Here is a 24,292-nt window from a genome sequence, read left to right as displayed (position 1 = left end):
GTTTTTACTCTCTCTCTCTCTCTGAAGAAAGAATTCGCTAAATAATTTAGTCAGCAAGCAAGTGAACAAAAACACCGCGTTTCATGATGACTCTTCTGCACGTATCCGATTGGCCATTGCATTCGCGCAACAGAACCCTTGATTGGTTATCATCATGAAGCGTTGTACGAACGTCTCTGGCTCTGGCTTTTTTTTTTTGTCGTTTGGAAGTTGCATTTAAAATCAGCTTGGCTCAGAAATCTTTGAATGGGCATGACGCCTCTGCCCTCGATGCCTGTGAAACGTTTCTCCCTCAAACAGCACGCTAACGTTACTCTACATTACAGGCTACACACCGCAATATAAACAACATATCTGCATGTTCTCACATCACGTCGTTCTTGTAAAATAATAATAAGTAAATAAATATCAAAATCACTTCGCTGAGTATGAAACACCATTTACCAGCTTCCGCGGTGTTGAAAATATCCTCTGACAATTAAAAAATGCGCTGCAGCGTGACGAATCATCCCAGTCGGATGAGGAGGTCGTCTTCGTCAGGTCAAAGGTCATCACGTTGGTCAGCTTATTGACGGCTAAATTATTATTCAAAATTTTACTAATATTTAGATTGGGCATGAGCAGGCATTCACAAAAGGAAACGTTATAACAAAAAAAAAAAAAAAAATTAGAGGAAATTTTGCTTTGACAAAAGGGCACTTTGGGCACCAAAGGGGCAGGTGCTCAGGCACCCAACGCCCCCCCTCCCTCTGCACGTGCCTGGTCTAAAGATGTGGAGAATTCTTAGTTCATGGTCAAGATATTTTTGTCCGCATTTAATTTGCGGGGCTCTGTAGTTAAGTACTACCACTGCAACAAGCCTTCAAATGTAGGGCTGGGAGTCGATTCCAAAAATAACCGATTCCTCGATTTCGCCAATTTTGAGCGCAGAACGGCAGAATGGATCATGACGTCATCGAGTGTCTTGTGAACTTGATCTTATTACAATGTGAACTTGCATGTCTTGTTTAATTCAAGCGATAAACGCATGTACCTGCTGAGCTGTGGGCTATGACTAATTTCACGGGCAGAGCAGACAAAATTACAATTTACGTAGCCTATCTTTTTTTTTTTTTACAAATAAAGCTTCATATTATGAGAAGGATACATTCTACGACCTTTCCTGCAGTCATCAATGTGAGATTAGATTCCTTCAATCTAAAAAAAGAAAGAATCTAAAGAGAGTCGAAAACAACAGTGAGGAATCGATTCCAGAACCAAGAATCAGAAGCAGACTCGCAGAAATGCAACAAAAAACTGCTCAAATGTCTATAAAAACACCAATTACAAAAAAACAATAGCAAATATTTAATTGGAAGTTGAACCTATTAAATACAATTACCAAATCATCTAATACCATGAATATTAAATATGAAGTGTCTTTATATGTGTGTTATTTATTTTATACATTTTTAGGACTTGTGTTTGTTTCATAGAGAGCTTGACTAATTAAGATAAGGTACTGAGAGCTACAACTCATCCTTTTTATAATACAAAAACGTGTCATTAAAATGAATTAGTGAAACTGTTCAGAAATAATTAAAACCACTGGCTCAAGGATTCATAGAATGTAAAATGATTCGCAAAGGTGGCGAAGCTTCAGGAAGCAGTGTTTGCAAGGCACCTAAACGGACACCCCACAAACACATTCATGCCCAGGCTGTGTGTTTAATGTCATGTGGTTGTTTTTCTCTCCCCAAACGGAGAGAGAAGATGATTCTGGCAGACAGTTCCCCGATGACAACAGGTCAACGGAATCTTCTAGGAACATGATTGAGTTTAAACACGTGTTATGATTCCAAACAGATCGTTCCATTAAGATGCAGAGTAGAATTAATCTACAAAACTCCAATTTTATTCTGGAATAAAGATAGTAATTATAATGCAGATATATATATATATAGTCAGAAAGAAGTAAACATTCTAAACATTGGTTTTGCTGACTTCAAACAACACACGAAACATGAATATAAATATGACATCTGGTATGAAAAAGCCATATTTTGACAAATATTTCATCTATACAGATGTTTGTGCATTACATACACACACACTTCCTGGGGAATGCAATGACGATGAGACATTTAACAATTTACAGCCTAAATTAAGACTACAATTAAGTCAGACCACATGTGTGAACTCCCTTTACTTCTCATATGTCTAGGAGGTATTTATAGAAATGTGTCAAAAGTATGAATTGGGGTAGTTACAAAATTCAGTCGTTGCCTCGCTGGAGGGAGTCTTTCAAGGAAGTACAATCAACTGTGGTGTGTCTACATTTTATAGACTACAGTCTTAAATTGGATCTTTATCCAACCTTTATATTTTCGATTTTGTCATATGAGCATGACAGATTACGATTAGGCACAGACACACATTAGCACTGTTCCTCTGTTTCCAAGGATACCATTTTGCAAAATGATGGGGAAATATATCCCATAATTAAATGTTCCAAACATCAGCATAACAATATTTTGAGTGCTAAAACGTCATCTCTTAAGTACACCAATGATGAAGTTAGTGTGGTAAAGGTTTTAGAGTAAATGTCTATGTTTGTTTCAGGGGTTCAAACGCAGGCGCACACAGGGTTCCAGTCTTCAGTATGTCGTCTTCTTAGGAGACTTTCCAAATTTGGCATCCAGTCCAAGGCCTGAAAGACAGAGCACAGTAATGGTGGAGCTTATTATACAGCTGTTCACCATTTCACAATCTTACTGTATTTTAGATGCAGACTTGGTGAGCTTAAGAGAGTGCTTTTTGAATCCTAGTGTTTGTGTGCGTGTGTATTACAATATCACTCACCGAGGAAGACGAGGATGGTACCAAACCACTGCATAGGGTTGATGATGTTCCCAAACAGCAGCACAGACCCCAGGATGGTGAAGAACTTCCGTGTGGTTGTGATGATGGAACAGGTGAGCGGCCCAAAATACACCACAGTCATGAAGATGAAAGTCTAAGAGAAGAAGGATGAGGAAAATAAAACCCTGCATTATCACCTCATTCTCATGAATAATTATTATTATTCAAACAACAAACCTACCTGTCCAAGAGCGCTAGTGATACCAAACAGGAGGATATTATAGATGATGCCAGGATAGCGGTCAGCAAATGACAAAAACTCCCACACCTCCCCTGTCCAAAGCACAGCTATGCAGAAATACACAGCGAGACAGAACTTCATTTTGGACTCTTTTATAGTTAAAAGAGAAACTTTACAAAAACTTGTCATTATTTCTGATAACTTAAGAGAGCACCACAGGACGGCTCTGGTTTCATAATGAGAGATTTGGGAGGAAGGAAGTTTGCTGCATGTGTGATGAGATTAAAGATTAAAAGTGAGGAACAGATGCCTTTCAGAGCGGAGGAAGACAGACTGAACAGCTGCTGGAGATCAGAAGGGTTGCTTCTGTCAGGTCTGAAATAATAACATCAGCAGCAACACTAACCATAGAACCAGAGCTCCCCCTGCTGGAGGAAAATACACTGACCATGATGAAACTAAACACGAACACAAGCACTTGATACAAAAACTAGGAGGAACTATAAATGATATCTAAATATGTATACATTTGCTCTGAAATGGGTTAAAAGACAGAGGCAACAATTTCAACCAAACAGTCATTTTTGCTTAGTAGATTATAAATGTTTAAGGGAATGCGTAAAATAGAGAAAAGGAAATCTGATTAAAAAAAATAATCATGGCATGTTTTCAACACTGATTTTCACTACACGAATACCAAAATGAAATTCAATTCATTTTACGCACCAACATGGCAAAATTGTTCAAAATTCTGGAGTTGGTAAGGTTTTTGAAACAAGTCTTATGGTCACCCAGGCTGATAGTATTTAAAATAGCTGACAAAGCTGGATTTTCAGCATCTTTACTCGAATCTTCAGTGTCACATGATCCTTCAGAAATCATTCTGATACAATGATTTTGTGCGCAACAAACATTTTTTATAATTATTAATAAGGTAAATAATGAAAACAGTCGTGCTGCTTAATATTTTTATGGAAACGGATACTTTTAGGGTTTATAGCTTTTTAAATTTTTTTTATTAAAGGTTAATTGAAAGTTCAAGAGAACAGCATTTATTTTAAATGTATCAATATTTCGCACCATAATAAATATCTTCACTGTCACTTTACTGTATCAATGCTAAATAAAACTATTCATTTTTTCATCTTACTGACCCAAAACGTTTAAACTGTACTGTATTTATAGCTAAAACACTTTAATAACGGCCACACAGTGACTTCCAGGAACACTTTTGAGTGATGATATGAATGAACTTTTTAAATGATTCACTGAAGTGCATTATTAGAAATGATTCACAGAAATAAATTCAACTTTATTTTTTCTTAATCTCATATGCAGAAGTCATTAAAAAAATATATATTTATTGACTTTTCTACTATATCACTCAGATCAAAGGGTCAGTAAAGCCAGTATATGTCCTCTGTTCTTACATTCAAGTGATAAACGTATTCTTTTATCTTTAATAACCAGTATTTTGACTAATGAAGTGCGAGTGTTCCTATAATTTAATAGGCCTCTCTTTTTGAACTCACTTATTCCGAGGACCAGAGTGGACCACATGTTGATGTTCAGCATCATGTGATTGGCTCCTGTCTGGTACCGTGCCTTCATGTGGTCCTGAGCTACACCGGTCAGCCCATCCAGAGTCAGAGACAGCAGCTACAGTCACACACACACACACACACACACATCAGATCTGCCTTAACAAGACAACAGGAAATGGTATACAAGTTAGAGAACCAAATACTTTAACCTTTTAACTGTCACCCCCATTTTTTAACATACACGTGAAAGTACACTATTCACACTTAAATTGTTATAATTCATAAACGCTTTTGAATACAGACCAAAGGTTGGTCTCTTTTTAAAGAAGACAATCTGCAGATTATTGCAGAAGTGAAATCATTTAAAAAAAATGAAAGCATAAAAAAGTTATAGAAGTTTAAATTTACTGTAAATACATTTATTATTTTATTTTTATTATATTTTATATAAAATAAATATTTTATAAAATATGTTTTAATCCAAAATTGCTATAAAATGTCTAAATAAGTTGTGTTCCAAATTTGAAGTTGATATAAAAAAAATGTAGGTTCATATGCAATTTTGTTTAGGTGTTATACCACAAAAAGCCACCGGGGGCCATTGAAACTCCATTGAATTTTTTGGATGCATTTGTTTGTCACAAATGTATCAATTTCTCTCTCAATATTATGTCTATGACAAAATAACCACCAAATATGGAATCTTGAGACTCAGACCTTTCCAACGATATGTATTTTGTCAAGATTATGAAAAGTTTTGATTCTAAAAGACCGTAATATATTTGGAATATGACCCCTCCCACTAAGGGGGAGGACCACGCTAAAAGATTTTAAAGTATGATTTCCATGGTAACGCAGTGTCCGATTTCAAAATGGTTTTCATAAGATGAATTTGGAGTATATAAGCTTTCAAATGATATATAATTTATGATGATTACTAAAACATGTGATAGGGAAAAAGGAAGCGGAGTAGATTTTTTGTGACAAAGGTCAGAACTCCTGTTATGATGTATATGTTTTGAGGTGCACTCTTTTTATAAATTAATCTTTTACTGTTCCTTCATAATTTTTAACAACAAAACATGGTCAAATATCTATTTAGGAGTCTTAGACCTTTCCAACGATATATAGTTTGTCATGATTAGATTAGGATATAATTGTAATATATTGAAGTAAATTTAGGCGTCCCGTATACGGGACGGTGACATTTAACAGGTTAAAAGAGAGACCTACCAGTAGCATCTCTCCAAAACCAGACATGTGTTCATCTGATGTGCTGGAGCCTTTGTTGGGTTTGTAGAGGAAGAGAGCGACCCCGGTGACAATTAGAAACACACAGAGATACTTCGCCATGGGATATTTCTTCCTTAGGATTGTGACACCCAAAATCATCACTGTGGAGCCAAGGGGAGAAAAGCACAGTGAGAAGACATGACCAACACCATCAATCTGCAGACGTTTCTGTTGGGTGGTTGAAAGGAATATGCAAGGACAAAGAGAAGAGTCTGCCATATGGCCAACAAACATAAGCCAAAAAATATAGCCATATGGGAACATGCCGATAGAAGAGCGTACGCTGTCTGCGTTCAGCTTATAATCTCAAAAATGGCGCTACGGTGAAGAGGAGAGAAACAGAGGAGATGAATTGTTGAATAAAGTCATTATTTTTGTTTTCTTCGTGTACAAAAAGTATTCTCATCACTTCATAACGTTACGGTGGAATCACTGATGGGAGATGGACTATTCTGATATACTTTCCCGGACCTTGACACGGTTATTTACTTGGCATCTATGGGACAGTCACAAGCCTCATCCAAAATATCTTCAATAGTGTTCCTGAAGACGAACAAAGCTTTTATGGGTTTGGAACGACATGGAGGTAAAGTGATTAAATGACTACATTTTCATTCTGGGGTGGAGTAACCCTTTAAACTTTTATGAAGTGTATGAACAAATTAAACTGAATAATATCCCTAAAGCCTGTGTGTGTGTGTGTGTGTGTGTGTGTGTGTGTTCTGAATGTGAACTACAGTAAAACAAGCCCAGCATGTTCCACATTGTTTCCTGAAACACGAGAGCGGTGTCTGTGGGACTAAAACAGATAAAGATGCTCACCTGGAATCGGTTTACAAGATTTCCCCAACACCTAGAAAGAACAAAGACTCATGAGCGTGATGTTGTGGAGAGCAGAAACAGGGACACGTGAGTAGAGAGCTGTGCAGACCTGTGTGGGGTAGTTGACATACTGCAGGGCCGAGTTACTGGACACCATGGCACCCAGGTAAGACAGAGAGCACATGCCATACAGCCAGCTTCTCGTGTGGTCCTGCTTTGAGCTCTCAAAAACCTGAATCACTACAAACACAAAATAGAGAGCAGGACATTAGGACTATAAACACCTGCAGCAGCATTTATATGAAAAAAAGAGGAGCCATAACATGATGCCACACAGTCACTACGACACACACATGATCTCCACACATGGAATCAGAACATATGCAGGTTTGACTCACAGAGTCTGGCGAAAGCGGAGTTGATGATACACTGGATGAAGACTAGTGTGATGGCGTAACGAAACTGCTCCTTCTTCCCCGCGTGGCTGTAGTCTCCTCGCGTGCTGGATTAAACAGAATACAGAGGCACTGAATTATGGGACTGAAGGAAACAGCTGTGTGGAGGTTAAAATAACCAACAGAGGCTGGGGAAGAAATTGTTTGTTTACAGCAGCGACTAATTTAAGCGCTTGATTGATTAAAACTATTTGGTGCTGACAGGTCGACTCATCTATGGAGGTTCGAAACAGTGCGCCTGGAGGTTAAAAATCTAAAAAAAAAAAAATTAAAAACAATAATAATACACTGCTTGTTCATGTGAGAAACTATGCCCAGATTTCAAAAGGACAAAGACATTGTGCTTGGGTTTGTGTTACTTAAAGACACATAAAAGAAAAAACTGAAACTTGTTTGCTGACATGGTCTTGGCTATGACCGCTGTGGTTCAGATTCATCTATTCACTTCTAATCAATATACATTCCAGTCTGGTTGCTGGTTCACATTTTGGTTTTAAAACTCATCACTTACTACTTATTCTGTGGTTTCCTCCTAGTCCTTTTAAATATAACAAATAGACTTTAATCCAGTTGGTCTAGTTCTAACTGAATAGACACCGGTTGCGTATTTATTACACACTACGGTCTCATTCTAGATCCCTGTAGTAAAATTTTAATTAATCTTACTATTAAGATTTTCAATTGAACTCTAAAACTGTCATTCTCACACAATTTAAAAAAAAAAAGCTTGTAACGACGAGTAAGATAATAAATGTTACAAGCACCTAACAACTGGGATTGATAGGACAGTGTAAATACTCATACAAGCACAAGTGACAAGTGAATAATCAATCACTAGGAAAATCTGTAAAGGTTCCAGAATCAGCTGGAGAACATGCGAAATTAATGCATTGTGGAACTTCTGACTAGTATCTAATGAAGAGTTACTAACAAAACTGCAATTGAGATTCTTTGAGAACTTATTAGTAATTACACTAATACTATATCACATTATATCATGCTAGCAGATACTAGCTAGTTTACAGCAGTGTTTTTTTTGTTGTTTTTTTACCGGGGGCCGAATATGTCTTGACTTTTTTTTTTTTTTTTTGTTATTTATATTAATATAATCATAAAAAACACTAATATGTGAAGGCAGAAGGCACTTACTATGCAAATATATTTCTGGACAAAGAGGGGCCTTGAAGTCAAAAAGGCTGAGAACCACTGGTTTCAATGAATATACGCTAAAGCAGCTGGCCATTTATAGAGAACAATAAAACAACAGCGTGTGATAAAACATTGCTCTATCTCTGAAAGAGACTGACATGTGAGCTGTAAGACTACACATCTTTACCATAATATACTTAATTTCCTGGACAGAATGCAGAAAGTGTCAACTAGCAAGGTGAAATAGCGAAGAAAAATTTCCTCTTTAACTTAATTTACTGTAGCTAACACACGGGCAGAGATTAATCTAGTGCATTAATAACTTCAATGAATGGAAGAAGAAATGCAGATATTTAATATCTGGTTAAATCAATCTGTGTCTACGCAGTGCTGTGTTGAACTCACATCGTCTCCTGCAGTATCCCGTAGTAGAAATAACAGACGAACACCCCGCAGAAGCACACGATGAACCGGAGCCGCTCGTTCTGCCAGAGAGACGGTGTGCTCGCTGCCTTCCCGGCGGCCATGCTGTCGTCCCGCAGTCTCGGTATGGACACGGACACCGCTCCGCTCCCTGTCCCCCGCGCTCCTGCGTCCCGATCCACTCTACCGGCGATGACCGGGAGCCCGGAAATGATGACGCGACTCTAGATTTTCTGCTCTGACGATGAGGCTCTTCTTCCTCCGATGTCACATCTATAGTGTTAAACCCACTTCGTTTAACACTTAACTCCCGCTCTTGCTATCCTACGTTTATTTGTGTTTTATTTTATTTACAGTTTAGTCATGTAAATGCACCGCGCGCTAGCTGTGTACAGATAACGTTATCCGCATCCTGATAACGAGGTGTAAGTTAAGTGAATGCAGGTAAAACTGCGTACCTATGTTTCCGGGTATTGCGAGGAAGCCTCAAAAGTAATTCTGTACTCGAGATGCTGAGTTAACGGTATGTTTTTGACATTTAATAACAGCAGATGATAACTACTGCTGGGGCATCCTCTAATAAATGTTTTGGTTTGAAGCGTCAAATGACACTTGAGGAGAAGGACCCGAGGAACTCCAAGTACTCTGCTGATATGCCTGTAACTTTATCAGGATCGAAGACGGATTTAAAATTCAGTATTACGCCACGAACATGTCTTTATTTGTTAAATCGCGTTGACTTCCCTCACAGCTCAGGTTTTCTGCTCAATCTATGTTTTTGTCTACCACTAACAGCACGCGGCTTGAACTTTATTTGGGCATTAGATACAAGTCCCCGTCAACAAACCTCTGGGACCTTTCTTGAAAATAAGCAGCTATGATTTTTACGTAGCGGTATGTGTATTAGCTGGATTGGTCCAAATAAGCAAAAGCTGACGACATGCAGCGAATCACAGGGATGGAATCTTTAAGAGGGCGGGGCATATAGTTCCTCATTCATGCAAATATTAAACGGGCACACATGAATGTATATTAGATAGATAGATAGATAGATAGATAGATAGATAGATAGATAGATAGATAGATAGATAGATAGATAGATAGATAGATAGATAGATAAAACTTGTGCTCAAGAATGCGTAATTATGAAGCTGATATACAGAACAGAAACCACACTCTTAATTCTCAGCGCTTTTCATTTATGGCAGCCAAAACTGAGTAACATAAATGTACAATATATAGAACAAAACAAGTTTGGTGTACTATAATTGTACTCAAGACAAAATATCTGAGAACAATGTCAATGAAACAGCACCCTTACACAACAAGGTAACAAGTGAGAACTTAAACAAAAAAACTGAATGGATGATGCCAAGACTGAGACAATCCATGCAAGCATATAGGATAATAACAGTGCTTTAGATGTCAGCAAACAATAATTTGCTGGAAGTCTCGTTCTGTATGATTTGCACATATTGTACCTGAATGCAGCAAACGTGCTTGTGTCTTATGTAGAGTGTTTGTGGAACAGCTTGATGCTCAAATGAACTGAACAATATGACCACTGTGGGTTAAATTAGTAGTCAAGTCTGAAGTGAAACTCAGAAAAACATACAGCACACTTATCAAGTGCGTAGCGAAATAAACCCTTAATGGGGTCCCGTCGGTATTCTTGTCTTATACCAAATTTAACACGCAGTACATGAAGACCTCAGAATAAACAAGCAATAATGGCATCTGCTTTTCTCTTATTAAATTACAACTGTAAACTGTTTCTCTGGACCGGTGAATCTCACATAACATCTTTTAAGAAAATATCCCCATCATATTTCAATCCAAACTCAAAAGATAAAGTTGAAAAATAATCTTCGTACCCATTTTATTCGTACATATACAAATATTTATTTACTTTTTAACTTTAATACAGTAACATGTGCTTACTTGACCTACAATTATGACACAATGAAAATCCTAATACAAATGTATTCTTTATTTAATTTTATTAGTGGTGAAATATGATCGGGACATTTTTTGACAAGCTCTGTAACATTACTTTATGAATAATAGCTTTTCACTGAACATTTGGTGAGATTCATTAAAACACCTAGTGCTTAATGATGTCTAAATGTATATTTTGTGAACTACCAAAAAAACCCAGCCTTTAAAACCCTCCTTGGTCAGCCGTTAAAAAGAAATGCCACTGTAATGAACAGCTTATGAGAGACACTCTGGTCTATTACTGGCTCTTTTGTGCTGGTAAAAAGTCCAGCATGCCGTAAAGACCGGTGTCTGTAAATACTGAATAAAGAAACAAGTTCTGTAAAACCATCATGCAGTGGGTCAGGCTTATAGCATATATGTTTTATAATCCGTCTGATAGACAAAATATGATAGCGAATGCTCCGAATAACTCTTCTGACAAAGCTATAAATATTTTCTTGCACAGATGAAGAATAGTCATCGGTATTGTTTTATAGAAATGTGAAAAAATATAGCAATAGTTAAATGCTATAACGTGAAAAGAAATGATCACAAGTGCCAAGTGGAGTGTCCTGAGGTCAAAAGGTCGCAGACAAATCACATTGGAGAGAGTCCACCATAGTTTTAGATGAAAAAAAGTTTCCCCTCATGATGTTTTTCCGTCTCTGTGCCGATCAAAACCAATCAGATACCGCGTGGATGGCATTTCTTCTTTTGGAGAAGCTTTAATGCCAAAGTCGCCGATGAGATGGGACTAAGGTATAACAATCTTTCGTTTTCTTTCCTCATCAAGAATGTCCTCATTTCACAGAGAGGTGGTGGTAGGGTCCGGAAGGGTGCCGCTCAAATAGCCACCCACAGCGTGTCCCGGAGTCTGACAGGGGGCAGCACTTAGAGCCGAACAGCCAGTGACGGGTGAAACAGACAGGCCACGAAATAACAGGTCCATTGAGGGGAGGAGGGGCTTCAGGAGACTGACAGGACAGAAGGCGGAGCCACCGTGAGGTGTGAAATTCACCTTGTTAGGATCAGGACAGGACGGCTGAAAAGGAGCATTTCCATCACACAGAAGGCTGAAGAAGAGATTGACTGATTAATTAATGAAATTAACTGCACATGTATAAGCATATGTTAGTATTCAAGTCATAATAGTATATCGTTATAATAGTATATACTTTTTTATATTTATGTGCTGACATCCCTATTCAATATGTTTTATAGGTCACACTTTTGGAGACCAGGTCTCACTAATAACTACGACTTTTGCCTCAAATAAACTCTTAAGTTGCTGCCTATTAATAGTTAGTAAGTTAATTAGTTAAGTTTAGGTATGGAATGGATTAAGCGATCTAAAATATGGTCATGCAGAATAAAGCATTGATGTGTGCTAGTAACATGCATGCTAATAAGCAACTAGTGAGAATTGGTCCCTGAAGTGTTAGTTTTATGTCTATTTCCTAACACATACAACAGTTTGTGTTTGTGCTAAACTTACATGGCTTCTTCAGACACACGTACTCTCTCGCAGCCCTCTGGAGGTTCTCTCTGAAAGACGTACGTCTTGTTGGGACGAGGAGAAGATGATGATGGCTCAGAAATACATAGAGGAGGGGAGGAAGACGAACAGAGCGGTCCGCACAGAACCGTATCTAAACACAACACACGCAGACAGATAAACACAGTTGTTAGCCAAAAGCATATTATACAATTAACAGTTTCACACAGACCTTCCTCTCACGTGTTGATAAAATATGAATGATGTACCTAAGAGCAAGTTTGGTATGTGCTATTTTTTTAACCGTTAGACATCCATCTATGGCTTTCTTGTCTCAATTAGACATGGAACATGAAATACAGACTTTATAAAGTCTGTTTCTGTGTTTATACATATACTGACCAGTGTCTGTGATGGGGCAGGGAGAGTGTGAAGGGGACAGCTGGGCAGGAGAAGGGTCGCTCTGTGAAGCGCTGCTGTACCTTTGAGCTGGGACGGGGGCTCTGTGGCCATCAGGTACATCCAGAATCTAAGCACACACAAAATCAGACGGGTTTCAGAGGATTGTGATTCTGAAAGTGTACATCAGAAACACGCATGCAAAACAAATACACACTGACTTTGTGCTGTTCCTTTGCCGTTTCAGACACAAAGACTCCCTCCAGCTCCAGGTTCAGTCCTTCAACACTGCGTCTCAGTCGGGGGGCCAATCGGCTCAGTGGAATCAGAGGCATCGTCTGCACACACACACGACTATCAGATATACATTTATGTGTGTGTGGTTGTTTTTTTTCTTCTAGCTTAAACTTGTACACTAACTGGTTTATAGGTCTCTCTGTGTGCATCTATAGGTGTGTGTGTGTGTGTGTGTTTTGCAGTTAAACGTAACCTGAACACATGACCTGTATGTTTACACATTTATGTAATATAATAAACATGCATAGCATTCAGTGCCGGTAGATTTATGCATATTGTCACCTCTAAATATACTACTGTACAAAGAGAGCCACTGGCACATAACCAGCTGTGTGTTTTCACCATATCAATGGCTGTAGCTCGCTGACACCATCCAAGTAAAGCGGCTCTGTTTTTAAATCTCTGTTGCTAGTGAGATGTGGGCCAACCTGAGAGACTTAGCTCCTAATCACTGCTCATAAACAAGCACAACCTTTATAAATGCCCCCAGGCTTTCTCTTGATGTATCACTACTGTAAATTAACAAGCTGGTCAAAATGCATTTATACATTGTTTGTGTGTAGATTCTTGTTTACCTGTGTACTTCCAGGCGAGTGTGTTTGGCTGTTGTGTATGTGTTGGTGTGTCTGGTCACAGTCCATGGCAGGAGGTGCATGTCTGGAGCGTTTCTGTAAGGACTGGCGAAGTTTAGCAACCTGAAGGAGAGAAATAGAGTTGTAGCATCAGATGTAAACTTATAAGGTTCAAAGCAGAGGAGAAACTGCTATGCCTTTTATGCTGATCTATAATAAAGGTTATAACGGTTTAAAGTCGTGTATTCTCTGTGGATGCACTTGTAAAAAGCAGCTAAGGTACCACAGAAGTAAAACGAGTTAGTATGAAAATCGGCACAGATTGGTTCCTAAAAATGGATGGGACAGAGTGGCCCGGAATAATATGAATAATGAATAAAGTTTATTTAAGTTGATATTATATTTCTAAGCAATTGTGGCTGATTGGACCAGTATTCCTTTATCAGTAATTTAAATAATTTTATATCACTTAATGGTACAGTACTGTTCAAAAAATTTTTTTTTAAAAGACACATTAAAGATTACATAACACACACAGTTTCTGCCAATCTCATGTTAATCTTGAGTAGCTGAACGATGTTATCTTTCCCTCACATCCAAAAACACACTTTTCTGGAGACATTCTTCTCAAGCAAGTCAACCAGGATGAAGCATGACGGCGCGCTCTTGCTCTCACTCTGGTTAATGTTCGCACGCTCTTCTGGGAGAATTGACCATATAAGGAAATCCACCCTTCTTGACATCATAAAGGGCCATGATTGATAAAAAACCTTCTGAATCTTATACGAATCCTGAAGGAGTGTAGGTGACACAGAAATACTCAGTTTTATGTTTACTTTGGCAATGTTTAGCATGAGAATCCAACTACTTAAGTATAAATAACTCCCTTTATAACCTTAAATGGATCAATAGTGACACTGAATATATTTCTAAAGTTATAAAAGAACTCTATTTCAAATAAATGCAGTTCTTTTGAACTTTCTTTACAGCTGATTCTTAAATAATCCTGAAAATCATCGTAGTCATCGTAGATTACAAATTTTACCATTCAAAAACATTTTACTGGTAGTGTACTTTCTTTTAGTAATACTACTGCGTGTCTTTTATCCAGCCAACATCAAGTACTTACCTCTCTGAGGTGTTCAGCACTACCCCATGATGCCGAACGCTTGTGACCGCTGCCGCCTCTCCGCCCCCGAGTCTCCTCTATCCAGGAACTGGGAGTCTAAGAAAAGAAAGAAAACAAGCTTACATTTGACTTTCCAAGTGACATTGTTTTAAAGATCCTGGACTTTCAAAAGCTCACACCCACAATGCTTCCTCAGCGATACATCAAAGCTCAATTTCATTCAGGGTAATCCAAACTGAACCTCCCCTCACTCAATACCTCCTATCCCAAACACCCGCAGACTTTACATAAAGTAATCCAGTGCTTTCCACCAAACACAAGACAGCCGATGACACACCCCTCCCTAAAACGTGGTTCCAGTTCATACCTAAGCATCCGTTTGTGAGAGTGATGAACCCCACTCGTCAAGTGTTGACATGTTTTTCTGTTTGTCACAAATGGAAGTGAAAGCTACTTCCACGCCTCACTAAACGCATTTGAATATGGGACAGAAAATGTGACACACCTGCAACACAAAGACACGCCCAAACACACACACAGCTGTGCGGAGACGTGCATGATAGAAACCACTGACACTGCTGCACCACATTTCAAAGATTTAGAGGAAAAAACACAAGCGTGTCTGTCCTCAAGTGCACTGACACAGACAGACACATGCATACAGTCATGATACCCCCGTCCTACAGTCCCAGGCCTCACTGAGCCGACTCTGAAAAGAAGTGGGAGCCCAGCTAGTGCACACTATTTCGCCAAACACCAAACCATTATTTTCCAAGAGACCCAATCACGGAGCTCCATCTCAGAGCTTATCGTAACCCCAAAAGTGTCCTCCTGATGTGTCTTCCATCCCTGTCCCTGCCAGGGGTCACAAATATCTTGTGCAGTTGGGATGCTAATGCAACAACATGCAGTTGAAGAGAGCCATATTAAAAGATGTCATCACCTCCAGCCCCTGGAGAACAAGATCAGGACTAACAGTGTCTCTATAGTGGCTACAGGTTTCACATGGCCCAGTGGGGGCAGGGTTGATTTAAATATAAATTCGGCCCTTATTCCTTTCTGCCTGGACACCCGTCTGCCCGCCCGCCCACATCAGGCTGCCGTGGGATTAGGCCTATAAACGGACATTGAGTTTGAGGGTCTGTATGCGCAGCACACTAGATGCTGGCTAAAGTTTCAGAAGTCCCCCGTCTGCGCTCAAGTGGACCGGACGGGAGGTCAAATGGGGGATGGGCAGACTGTTGAGAGTGTGTTGAAACTGTACAGTTGTTAACTGTTGAATGTCCACTAGAAAATTGGGTTGCATTTGTTCATCAAGGAAGAAATGCATGATGTAACAAAGATAATAAAGTAGGATGTGAGTGGGGGTTTGCTTGTGCATTGTGTGTGTGTGTGCGTGTGTGTGTATGTGTGTGTGTGTTGCAGGGGTGGAGGGGGTCGGTCACTATGAAAGTCAAGTTAAACTAAACCTTTTTTGGGTGACCGGTTATCAGTGAAAGCATAGCAGATCACCTGCTGAGAGGCACAGTAGGCATGGATGTAGCATCTATAAGGAAGCGATGACCAAACAAACTACTGCTCCCACAAATCAGCAAACCAACAAGGCGGTTTGATGCAGTTATAACTACATGTCTAGTCTAATAAATAAAACTACCATTTTCAAGAACAAATAATGGTAGTTTCCCAGTTGCATTGCTATGCACTTCCACAAAGACATGGCTCTTATGAAATAGCTCAATAGAACAGTTATTTTTTTTCCAGTGGTGCAATTCACAGCATTACCAGAGAGAGAGAAATTCTTTTACGTGATCACAATGGATTGTAAATTAAATACACTAATGTTCAAGTCTTTTATGCTCATTAAGGCTGCTTTTATTTGATCAAAATTCAATAGATTCAGTAGTAATGAGAAATATTTGTACAATTTAAAATATCTATTTGAATATAATTTAAATTTAAATTATTCCTGTGATGGCAAAGCTGAAGTTTCAGCAGTTTCAGCATCACACTGATCCTTCAGAAATCATTCTGTTGCAAACAGTTGTGCTGCTTAATATTTTTTGTGGAAACTGAAATAAAAAGAAAAATACTCATTTAATTGAATTCAAAATCTTTTGTGACATGATCCATGACTTTACTTCCACTTTTGATAAATGTAATACATCAGTGTAGAATAAAGATATTAATTTCTGGCAGAAAATCTTTTGAACCCCGAAAATTCTGAACAGTAGAACCAAATACCACAAAAAACAAAAAAACAACCAATCAAGAGCTTGCGTATCGGAATCAAATTGCGTTGGATGTCTAGGACTGGATGGGCTCAGAAACTCCTTCCTAAAAATCTTTGGGACTTTTTCATTATCCTTTCTGAGATATCCTCATGTCTGATTGCTTAGAAATAATAACTGCACAACTCTCATTAATAAGCAGCGCGGCACAAACAGTTGGGTGAAAAAAAAACAAAAGTACAACCATAGTATGACATTTTCTTACTAAATTAATTATTTTAACAGAGGAAAACCTTTAACAAATGAAGAAGCTAAATCAAAATGAACAGCCCCAGCAGAGAGACTTTCAACTTGTGTGTTTGACTGAATATAGCAAACCTCAGAAGGCATGTAGGAGCGGTGCTCCAGGAACTCATATGGAAACCATTTGGAAAAAACAATATGGCTGCCGTTCCAGGCTGACTTTTCCTAAACTCCTTCCATTACCTGCCAAACTCCTTCTCCCCAAAGCCAAGATCTTTCATTAGTAACTGCTTGATTTTAGATTTCCTAAACAAACACTATGTACTCTGACCATTTCAGAATTATGCTTTGCAAATAACACAAATGTTAAAACAGCTGTGTATAATTCTATGGTCAGAGTGATTTTGCCAAGTAAGAAAGACATGTTCCTGGATCAACATCTTTTGTTGATCCTGGATCAACATTACGGTCCAAAAATACAGACTTAATCCCTACCCCTAAACCTAACCCTAGCTAGGGCTGTGCAAAAAAATTTAATGCGATTTTCATGCGCATCTCATCAGTAAAGACGCTCCTGTAATTAGAAGTATATCTCCAGCATGTGCGCTCAGATCAGGGTTGTTAGGTTTTAACAATAAATCCTGCCCAGTTGCTTCTCAAAACTAGTCCAGAACTAGCCCAATCGTGCTTCCAGGAGGTTTCCAAAAAATTGCTTCCCGGGGTTAAAATATATGCTTTTTGGCAGGGTTGCCTTGATAAAATTTGCATTTTAGGGGCTAAATATCACGTTATTGGAATTGTTGCTAAGACCCGCGGACATGAAAAACAACCATTTACTACACAGAGCCGTAATTCACTGACAATCTACACAATATCGATATTAAATCGCAGGCGATTCTTTGTCGATTTTGAAAGCGATTTTGTGTTAGTTGTCGGTACGGCTCTGTGTAGTAACTGCCACTCCACCTGAACCAGTGTTGCCAAGTCTGCGGTTGTGTTTCATGTCCATGGTTTGAAGCAACCCCAATACCAATAATGTGATATTTAGCCCCTAAAATGCAAATTTTATCAAGGCAACCCTGCCAAAAAACGTATATTTTAACCCCAAGAAGCAATTCTTTGGGGAAACTCCTGGAAGTGCGATTGGGCTAGTTTTGGACTAGTTTTGAGAAGCAACTGGGCAGGATTTGTTGTGAAAACCTGGCAACCCTGATCTGAATGCACATGCTGGAGATATACTTCTAATTACAGGAGCGTCTTTACTGATGAGATACGCATGAAAATCGCATTCGATTTTTTGCACAGCCCCAACCCTAGCCATAATTTATTCCTAAAATCAGAGGGAAATGATAGCTGATTAACAAAGGTGTAGAAGCACCTAACCCTGATTGTAAGCCTAAAACAGATATTTCCTGAAAAGTTATATCTCAACTCTTAATGGTTGATTGGAATGACATTCCTGATCAACAAGGATGTTGATCCAAGAACATGTTTTACTTGGTGAATTCACGCTCACCATAATTCTATATGTGTGTCATATAAGGCAGATCAAACCAATGGTTTGTTTAACTCCTCACTGAGTAGTAAAGTCTCCAGTCCACATGGTCAGACAGGATCTCCTTTGTTTGCTATTGACACCTCAGTACCTGTGTTAAAAGGAATAGTTCACGAAAAATTGTGTGGGTAGGATCTCACCTGTGTGGCCTTGTCATTGACACAGGTAACAGGCTGATACTCTGGGTCTCTAGGCCAGTTTCCCTGAAGGTACGGTCCCACCAGTGTGTCCAGAGACAATGTCCGTCGTAAGGTTGGCTTCGGCGGCCGACCTTTCGTCTTGTACTCGGCTACAAAGAGAGGACAGAGTGAGAGAAGGAAAACTGTGAGATGTTTTTAAAATAATAAATGGATTCAACAATAAAAAAAACAAGATAAAATAAACACGTAGCATGCAATACTCTACTCCACAATGCATTTTGCTCATTTAGAGTGTGACCAATAAGCAAATAGTGAACTCATTTAACTTTCTCCTTTTTGATTTGTTTGATTGCACTGACAAAAGATACAACATTTTAACATGGAACTGTGTTACAAAAATCTAATTTCTTCCTGTAAGAATAGTGGATGCCCCTCACATGAATTAGCATACTACTGTTGGAAATGTATGCAGTTTATAACATTTTTAGATAACATATTGCAATCTATAGTGAATATGACAGTAAAGGATAAGGATAAAGTAGTATTCCACTTCAGACAAAGCCAATTTAAAACCAAAAATAAAATCACAATAACGTAATTTATATATGAAAAAAATTATAATGATGTTTAAATACTTCAAATTTAAATAATGTAATAATTTATTTTGCATTACTTTTTCTCTATTCCAGTGATGAGAATCAGGAGAGAAGTGTGCTTAATTGAAATGAAAGTACCAATGGCTTAAAACGGCTCAAAAACAGTGTGATGAATGAGATGGAAGTGAACACCTTTGACCTCTCATCGTTGATTCAGTTGATTACACTGGAAACAGATACACTGAATTACCAAAACCTGCCAAAAAGAGAGAACGAGACCAGTGTCCCATGAGCATTTGCTCTAATCTATGTGCCTACATCTTTGACATTAACATATGTTTCTGATTATGTTTATGTATAATAATCTTTTCCGTGAGCTGGCATGCTGAAACACAGTCCATGCATGAAAGACTCGTTATAAATAGACGCTGTTGTCGTAACGGATGCTGAACATCCTGGTGCTTCATCAACACACAGCAGACAAGTTAGTTATCAGTCTCTTGCCAAAAAAATACTTCAGAGGATCATTTCCCACACGTACACGAGTTAATTACTTCAGTGCGTTGATAATGTCATAGGAACTAATAATGGTACACCTGATCTCCAACATTGTCAGGTCCTTCCTGGATTCATTCACCTCCTCCCAGCCCCTGGGCTCTAAGGGTTTGGGACGGTGAACGTTTACTGGTGGGTGTTAAACAAGGCACACTTGTCTAGTACGGAGACTTTTTTGTCCATTTTGTGACTGTGAAAGGGAGTGGTATCAAGCAGGTTGGGTGACTATGTGAATGAGACGGTGATATTGTAAGGGTTGAGGAATACGTATGGTTTTTGTCTGATAAGGTGCAAGAGTGTTTATGTAAGGTAACCTCACAAAAACAAATCCAGGTCACATTTAACCCATTTATGTTAATGAGAATCAGGTGCAAATGTACTTAAATGTGCATGAATGCAAAACGTCTTAAAAGTCTGGATTTGCCCCCAAACAGGTTTTGTTTTTTTCGTGTAAATGGAATTTGGGTGGAAATGTGACATAGATGTGTTCTTGTCCTGATGAAAACAGCCAATGAGCTGCATAGTTCAAAATCATATCCTCCTCATGCAAGCATAGTGGGAAGGATATAAAAATACGCATACTGGCAAAAGGACTAAAGTTAAACTCAGCCAAACCTCTGGCCACCGCTTGTGTGCTCCTTTGCGCAACCACAGGACAGAAACGCATACCATGATATTGTGCCAAATTCAGTGATGGCTAAAGAAGCTCAAGCTCATTTATTTTTCTTTCATTAAACAGATCGCTCATGATCAGACCAGGAAAAATAAATATTAGAACTTTTTCAGTACTGATTTGAAGCTGCAAATACTATACTCATATTCTGCCAGTGAGTCTAAATGCTTAATCAACACCCAAAATGTGAGAAGGGGATGTGCAGAACTTCTTGTATGACTGGTGTTTCAGTTCTGTGGAAGTTTGTGGAGATTTCTGCCCCGTTTTGTGTGGGCTGCACACGTGACTTACTGAGCAACAGCACAAATGTTAAGAGACCAGAGGGATTTGCTGTTTACTGCCTTGGTTAATTTACAATAAAAAAAGTTATTTTGGTCAGTCTATCCTGTTTTTAGACTGCCATGTGGAAGACCTCCTCTACTTGTGAAGATCTAGTTGCACTCAGAATCAATGGGCCTTTGTGATCCACGTATTGTCCTAAAACTAAAGACAAGACTTTTCAAAGTATTCTCACTTAGTTGAGAAAACCTGACAATATGCCGATGGAAAATACCAGAGGCAGCCTGACACCTATGAAAAATGTCACACTAAGAGACAAAAAGTTGTAAATAAAACATATTGTAATGCGTTTTGTACGAAACCATTAATTCAGTTTTTCTCCCTCAAAATTTCATCTTGGTTAAAAAATTTATTCTAAATCTTTTTTCTTTATTCCAGTGGAGCTGTTTTGCCAATAATACAAGACAGAGGTTTTCAATGTCAGTCTAAATACAAAAAAATTATCATAATAAACTGTATTAAATAAATAAAATGCAATGTGTAAGTGTACAACTCTGTCAATCAATAAGGATCAAATTAAAGGATTTGAAACATAACCAACATACAGTATGTAAATACATTAACATTGTACCATACACATTACTATTGACCACGTTTAATATGTAAAACTCAAATTTACAGATTATTTAACCGTGGGTCCCTGCTTTGTCTCTCTACCAACAAAAGGGGCCTGAAAAAGGTTAAAGACCCCTGCCCTGATCTACGATAGTAAACCTGCATTTATACCAGAGATCTCTGTGAGAAGCACAAAAACAATGCAAGAACTGTTTCCAAATTTGACATATTCGTGTACATCAACAGGTCGCAGTAATGTGACAGCTGTGATTTGTTTTTCCTGATGGTGCCTGCAGATTATTTGAGATGAAGCAAAGCAGACCCCCTGAGCACTGGACACACACTGTTTATGTGCTGACCATGCCAAGACAGTGATGAGAGATTATAAAATACTGCAACCAAACAATAACATCTTAAAGAGACATCAAAAGTGACTTAATAGACAGACGTGCTATGTTTATTCACTTCCCATGCCATGCTTTGTGAGCACCAGGGCCATGAAAACATGTAGGGAATGAGGTGGGGGTCGTTCACTGCTGTGGGAACATTTCTTGAACACGGTTGCACCCAAGGCACGAAAAGAGCAGCTAAATAACAGGACTTCCGCAGATTATCCATTCAGAATATTAATATGATCAATATTATTATTACTACACCTAACTAAGAAGTAGCGTTAGAATGGACAGGACAGTTGGGTATACCAGTAAATGAACCCCATGGCTTTATAAAGTGCTTCTCCGTGTTTCTAGTGGTCTTTACCTGTCCTGGTGTCTTTGCAGCGCGGTGCTGGACGGTTCTGGAGCTGAAACGGGACCGTGGCTCGGAGGGGCTGCAGTCCTTGATTAACGTTAACCACCCGGGCCACTCCATTCCGACACGACATCCCCACCGTCGCTTTGTGCTTTCAAAAGTCTTTAAAAAGTTCACCAGTCTCGCAAACTCCTAGAGCTGATACTCCAGCAGAGGTTTCCGTCCGATTAGCAGTCAAAAAATAAAGTTTGTGTGCAAATACTTTTGCTTTAGCACACTCGCTAGCTTATGAGCTACTTTCTTTTGTGATGATAGTTAAGTTTTCCCAAACGAATTACTTTAATAAAATGCGTTATTTTATTTTATAATTGTTTTTCTGGCTGAAAAAACATATTAATTTCTATGAGCAGTCCTAAACGGCTAATTCCACTTAGCCTAGTAAAGAACTACATTGTATATGGGCTGCTGCCAATTCTTCAGTGCACAATCTGACAACAACCAACCTACACACTCGTGTCGGATAAAGAGCAGTGCACAGCGTCTAAACACATGTTTCCACTCTGATTGGCTGCTGAAAAATACTACTCACACCCCATTGGTCGTTGGCAGCATCGATCTGTTAGGGGCGGGTCTCAGTGCGACTATACCCTCCCACTTAATTAAAATTCATACTTTCCAGAGTTCTCCCATCAGCGGTGAGCAGCACAATGCGTGCTGATTAGTATCCTAACTGAAGAAACGTGTTTGTTGAGGCAATCCTGGATTATATTACAATTAATTTTTAAGTAATTTAAAAAAATCACGTTTTAACCAAGGGTCTTTTTATTAGGATATTTAGGATGGCAAAGTGTTGGTAATTGGAATGTAAATATGATAGCATATGTCGAACAAAACACCCCCCCTTTTCTTAGTCTCAAACGCATTTATACACTACTTAAAGGGTTAGTTCACCCAAGAATGAAAATTCGCCAATCTTCTACTCACCCTCGAAGCATCCTAGGTGTATGTGACTTTCTTCTTTCAGAATAATCCAATCGGAATTATATTAAAAACTGTCCTGGCTCTTCCAAGCCTTTCAGTGGGGGTAAGCGTGTGTTTGTTGTCAACAGTTCAGAAGACATGAAATAAAGTGTGTGTATCTGTAATAAAATGTCCCTCACATGTCTCCGGGGGGTGAATAAAGGCCCCCTGTGGCGAATCCATGCATTTTTGTAAGATACATATAACATATCCAGATTTCAAACATAATAAACATGGAAGACATGCAGGTGGATGTTGTGGTTCGTCAGTGCTCTGTGGTTAGCAACGAGTGCGGAGAGAGAACAAAACAAACCACTGGTCATGAATTAGAAGCACAAAACTCCGATTGGATTATTCTGAAAGAAAAAAAGTCATATACACCTTGCTTCGAGGGTGAGTAGAAGATGGACAAATTTTTATTTTCGGGTGAACTAACCCTTTAACTTCCTTCCCATATATCAGTATGGGTTTTCCAATGATTTAAGTTGTACATTTCTTCCCTCTTATCTAGGATATTACAGGTTGGGGGTTCAAATCCCAGGGAACACATGTTAGGAGAAAATTGTTAGCCTGAATGCAATGTAAGTCGCTTTTGGATAAAAGCATCTGCTAAATGCATTAATTTAATTTTAATTTAATATACAGTACTGTTCTGCATTCCTGCTATGTATATAGACATGTACTCATGCAAGTGCATACTTGATATGTATATGCATTTCTTCGTTTGTCTTTTTCATATCAGATCATTAATCTTCCTTCCTTACATAGAAAACCAGTCAAACTCTGTATGTAGCACAGGCCAGTATTGAGTAGATATACTGTGTCTTTCTGTTTTATAGTCCCCTGCTCAGCAAAGCCGTTACAAGCAATAGCCACTAGATGTCGAGTTCTCCCAGGAAGTGCTGCCACTGTTATGACTCTGCTGTTTGCCCTAAAGCATTCTGGGAAAAGAATGTTAGATTTATAGGCTTTGTAATATGTATACAAATAAGTGTGAG

The 24,292-nt window shown here is 38.7% G+C and overlaps 2 protein-coding genes across 2 annotated transcripts; both read right to left on the bottom strand.

Annotated features, from left to right (window-relative positions):
- Positions 1-1,872: 1,872 nt before the first annotated feature.
- On the bottom strand, positions 1,873-9,555 carry slc35b1 (solute carrier family 35 member B1). The gene is made up of 9 exons (XM_052543932.1): positions 8,751-9,555; positions 7,140-7,243; positions 6,851-6,981; positions 6,742-6,772; positions 5,860-6,020; positions 4,615-4,741; positions 3,083-3,189; positions 2,842-2,995; positions 1,873-2,689 (listed from the first exon to the last, which is right to left on the bottom strand). Exons 1-9 carry the CDS (start codon positions 8,870-8,872, stop codon positions 2,637-2,639), a joined length of 990 nt encoding a protein of 329 aa, XP_052399892.1. The 5' UTR covers positions 8,873-9,555; the 3' UTR covers positions 1,873-2,636.
- A 395-nt stretch (positions 9,556-9,950) lies between these two features.
- Positions 9,951-22,789, bottom strand: fam117aa (family with sequence similarity 117 member Aa). Its single transcript, XM_052543919.1, has 8 exons — positions 22,284-22,789; positions 18,807-18,955; positions 14,641-14,736; positions 13,515-13,634; positions 12,864-12,980; positions 12,646-12,772; positions 12,244-12,397; positions 9,951-11,821 (listed from the first exon to the last, which is right to left on the bottom strand). Exons 1-8 carry the CDS (start codon positions 22,405-22,407, stop codon positions 11,554-11,556), a joined length of 1,155 nt encoding a protein of 384 aa, XP_052399879.1. The 5' UTR covers positions 22,408-22,789; the 3' UTR covers positions 9,951-11,553.
- Between the last annotated feature and the right edge of the window lie 1,503 nt (positions 22,790-24,292).

The sequence above is a fragment of the Carassius gibelio genome, chromosome A3 (genome assembly GCF_023724105.1).
Source record: "Carassius gibelio isolate Cgi1373 ecotype wild population from Czech Republic chromosome A3, carGib1.2-hapl.c, whole genome shotgun sequence".
Taxonomy (NCBI): domain Eukaryota; kingdom Metazoa; phylum Chordata; class Actinopteri; order Cypriniformes; family Cyprinidae; genus Carassius; species Carassius gibelio.
The sequence above is the reverse complement of the archived record's forward strand: the minus strand, read 5'-3'. Positions and strand labels throughout refer to the sequence as shown.

Coding starts and splice junctions, on each gene's coding strand:
- slc35b1 (XM_052543932.1), bottom strand. CDS start 8,872: ATGGCCGCCGGGAAGGCAGCGAGCACACCGTCTCTCTGGCAGAACGAG. Junction 4,742..5,859: donor GTTTTGGAGAGATGCTACTG/GTAGGTCTCTCT, acceptor GTGTGACTGTAG/CTGCTGTCTCTGACTCTGGA. Junction 2,690..2,841: donor TACCATCCTCGTCTTCCTCG/GTGAGTGATATT, acceptor TCTGTCTTTCAG/GCCTTGGACTGGATGCCAAA.
- fam117aa (XM_052543919.1), bottom strand. CDS start 22,407: ATGTCGTGTCGGAATGGAGTGGCCCGGGTGGTTAACGTTAATCAAGGA. Junction 18,956..22,283: donor CTGCAAAGACACCAGGACAG/GTAAAGACCACT, acceptor CTCTCTTTGTAG/CCGAGTACAAGACGAAAGGT. Junction 12,398..12,645: donor CTGCCCCATCACAGACACTG/GTCAGTATATGT, acceptor TGTTGTGTTTAG/ATACGGTTCTGTGCGGACCG.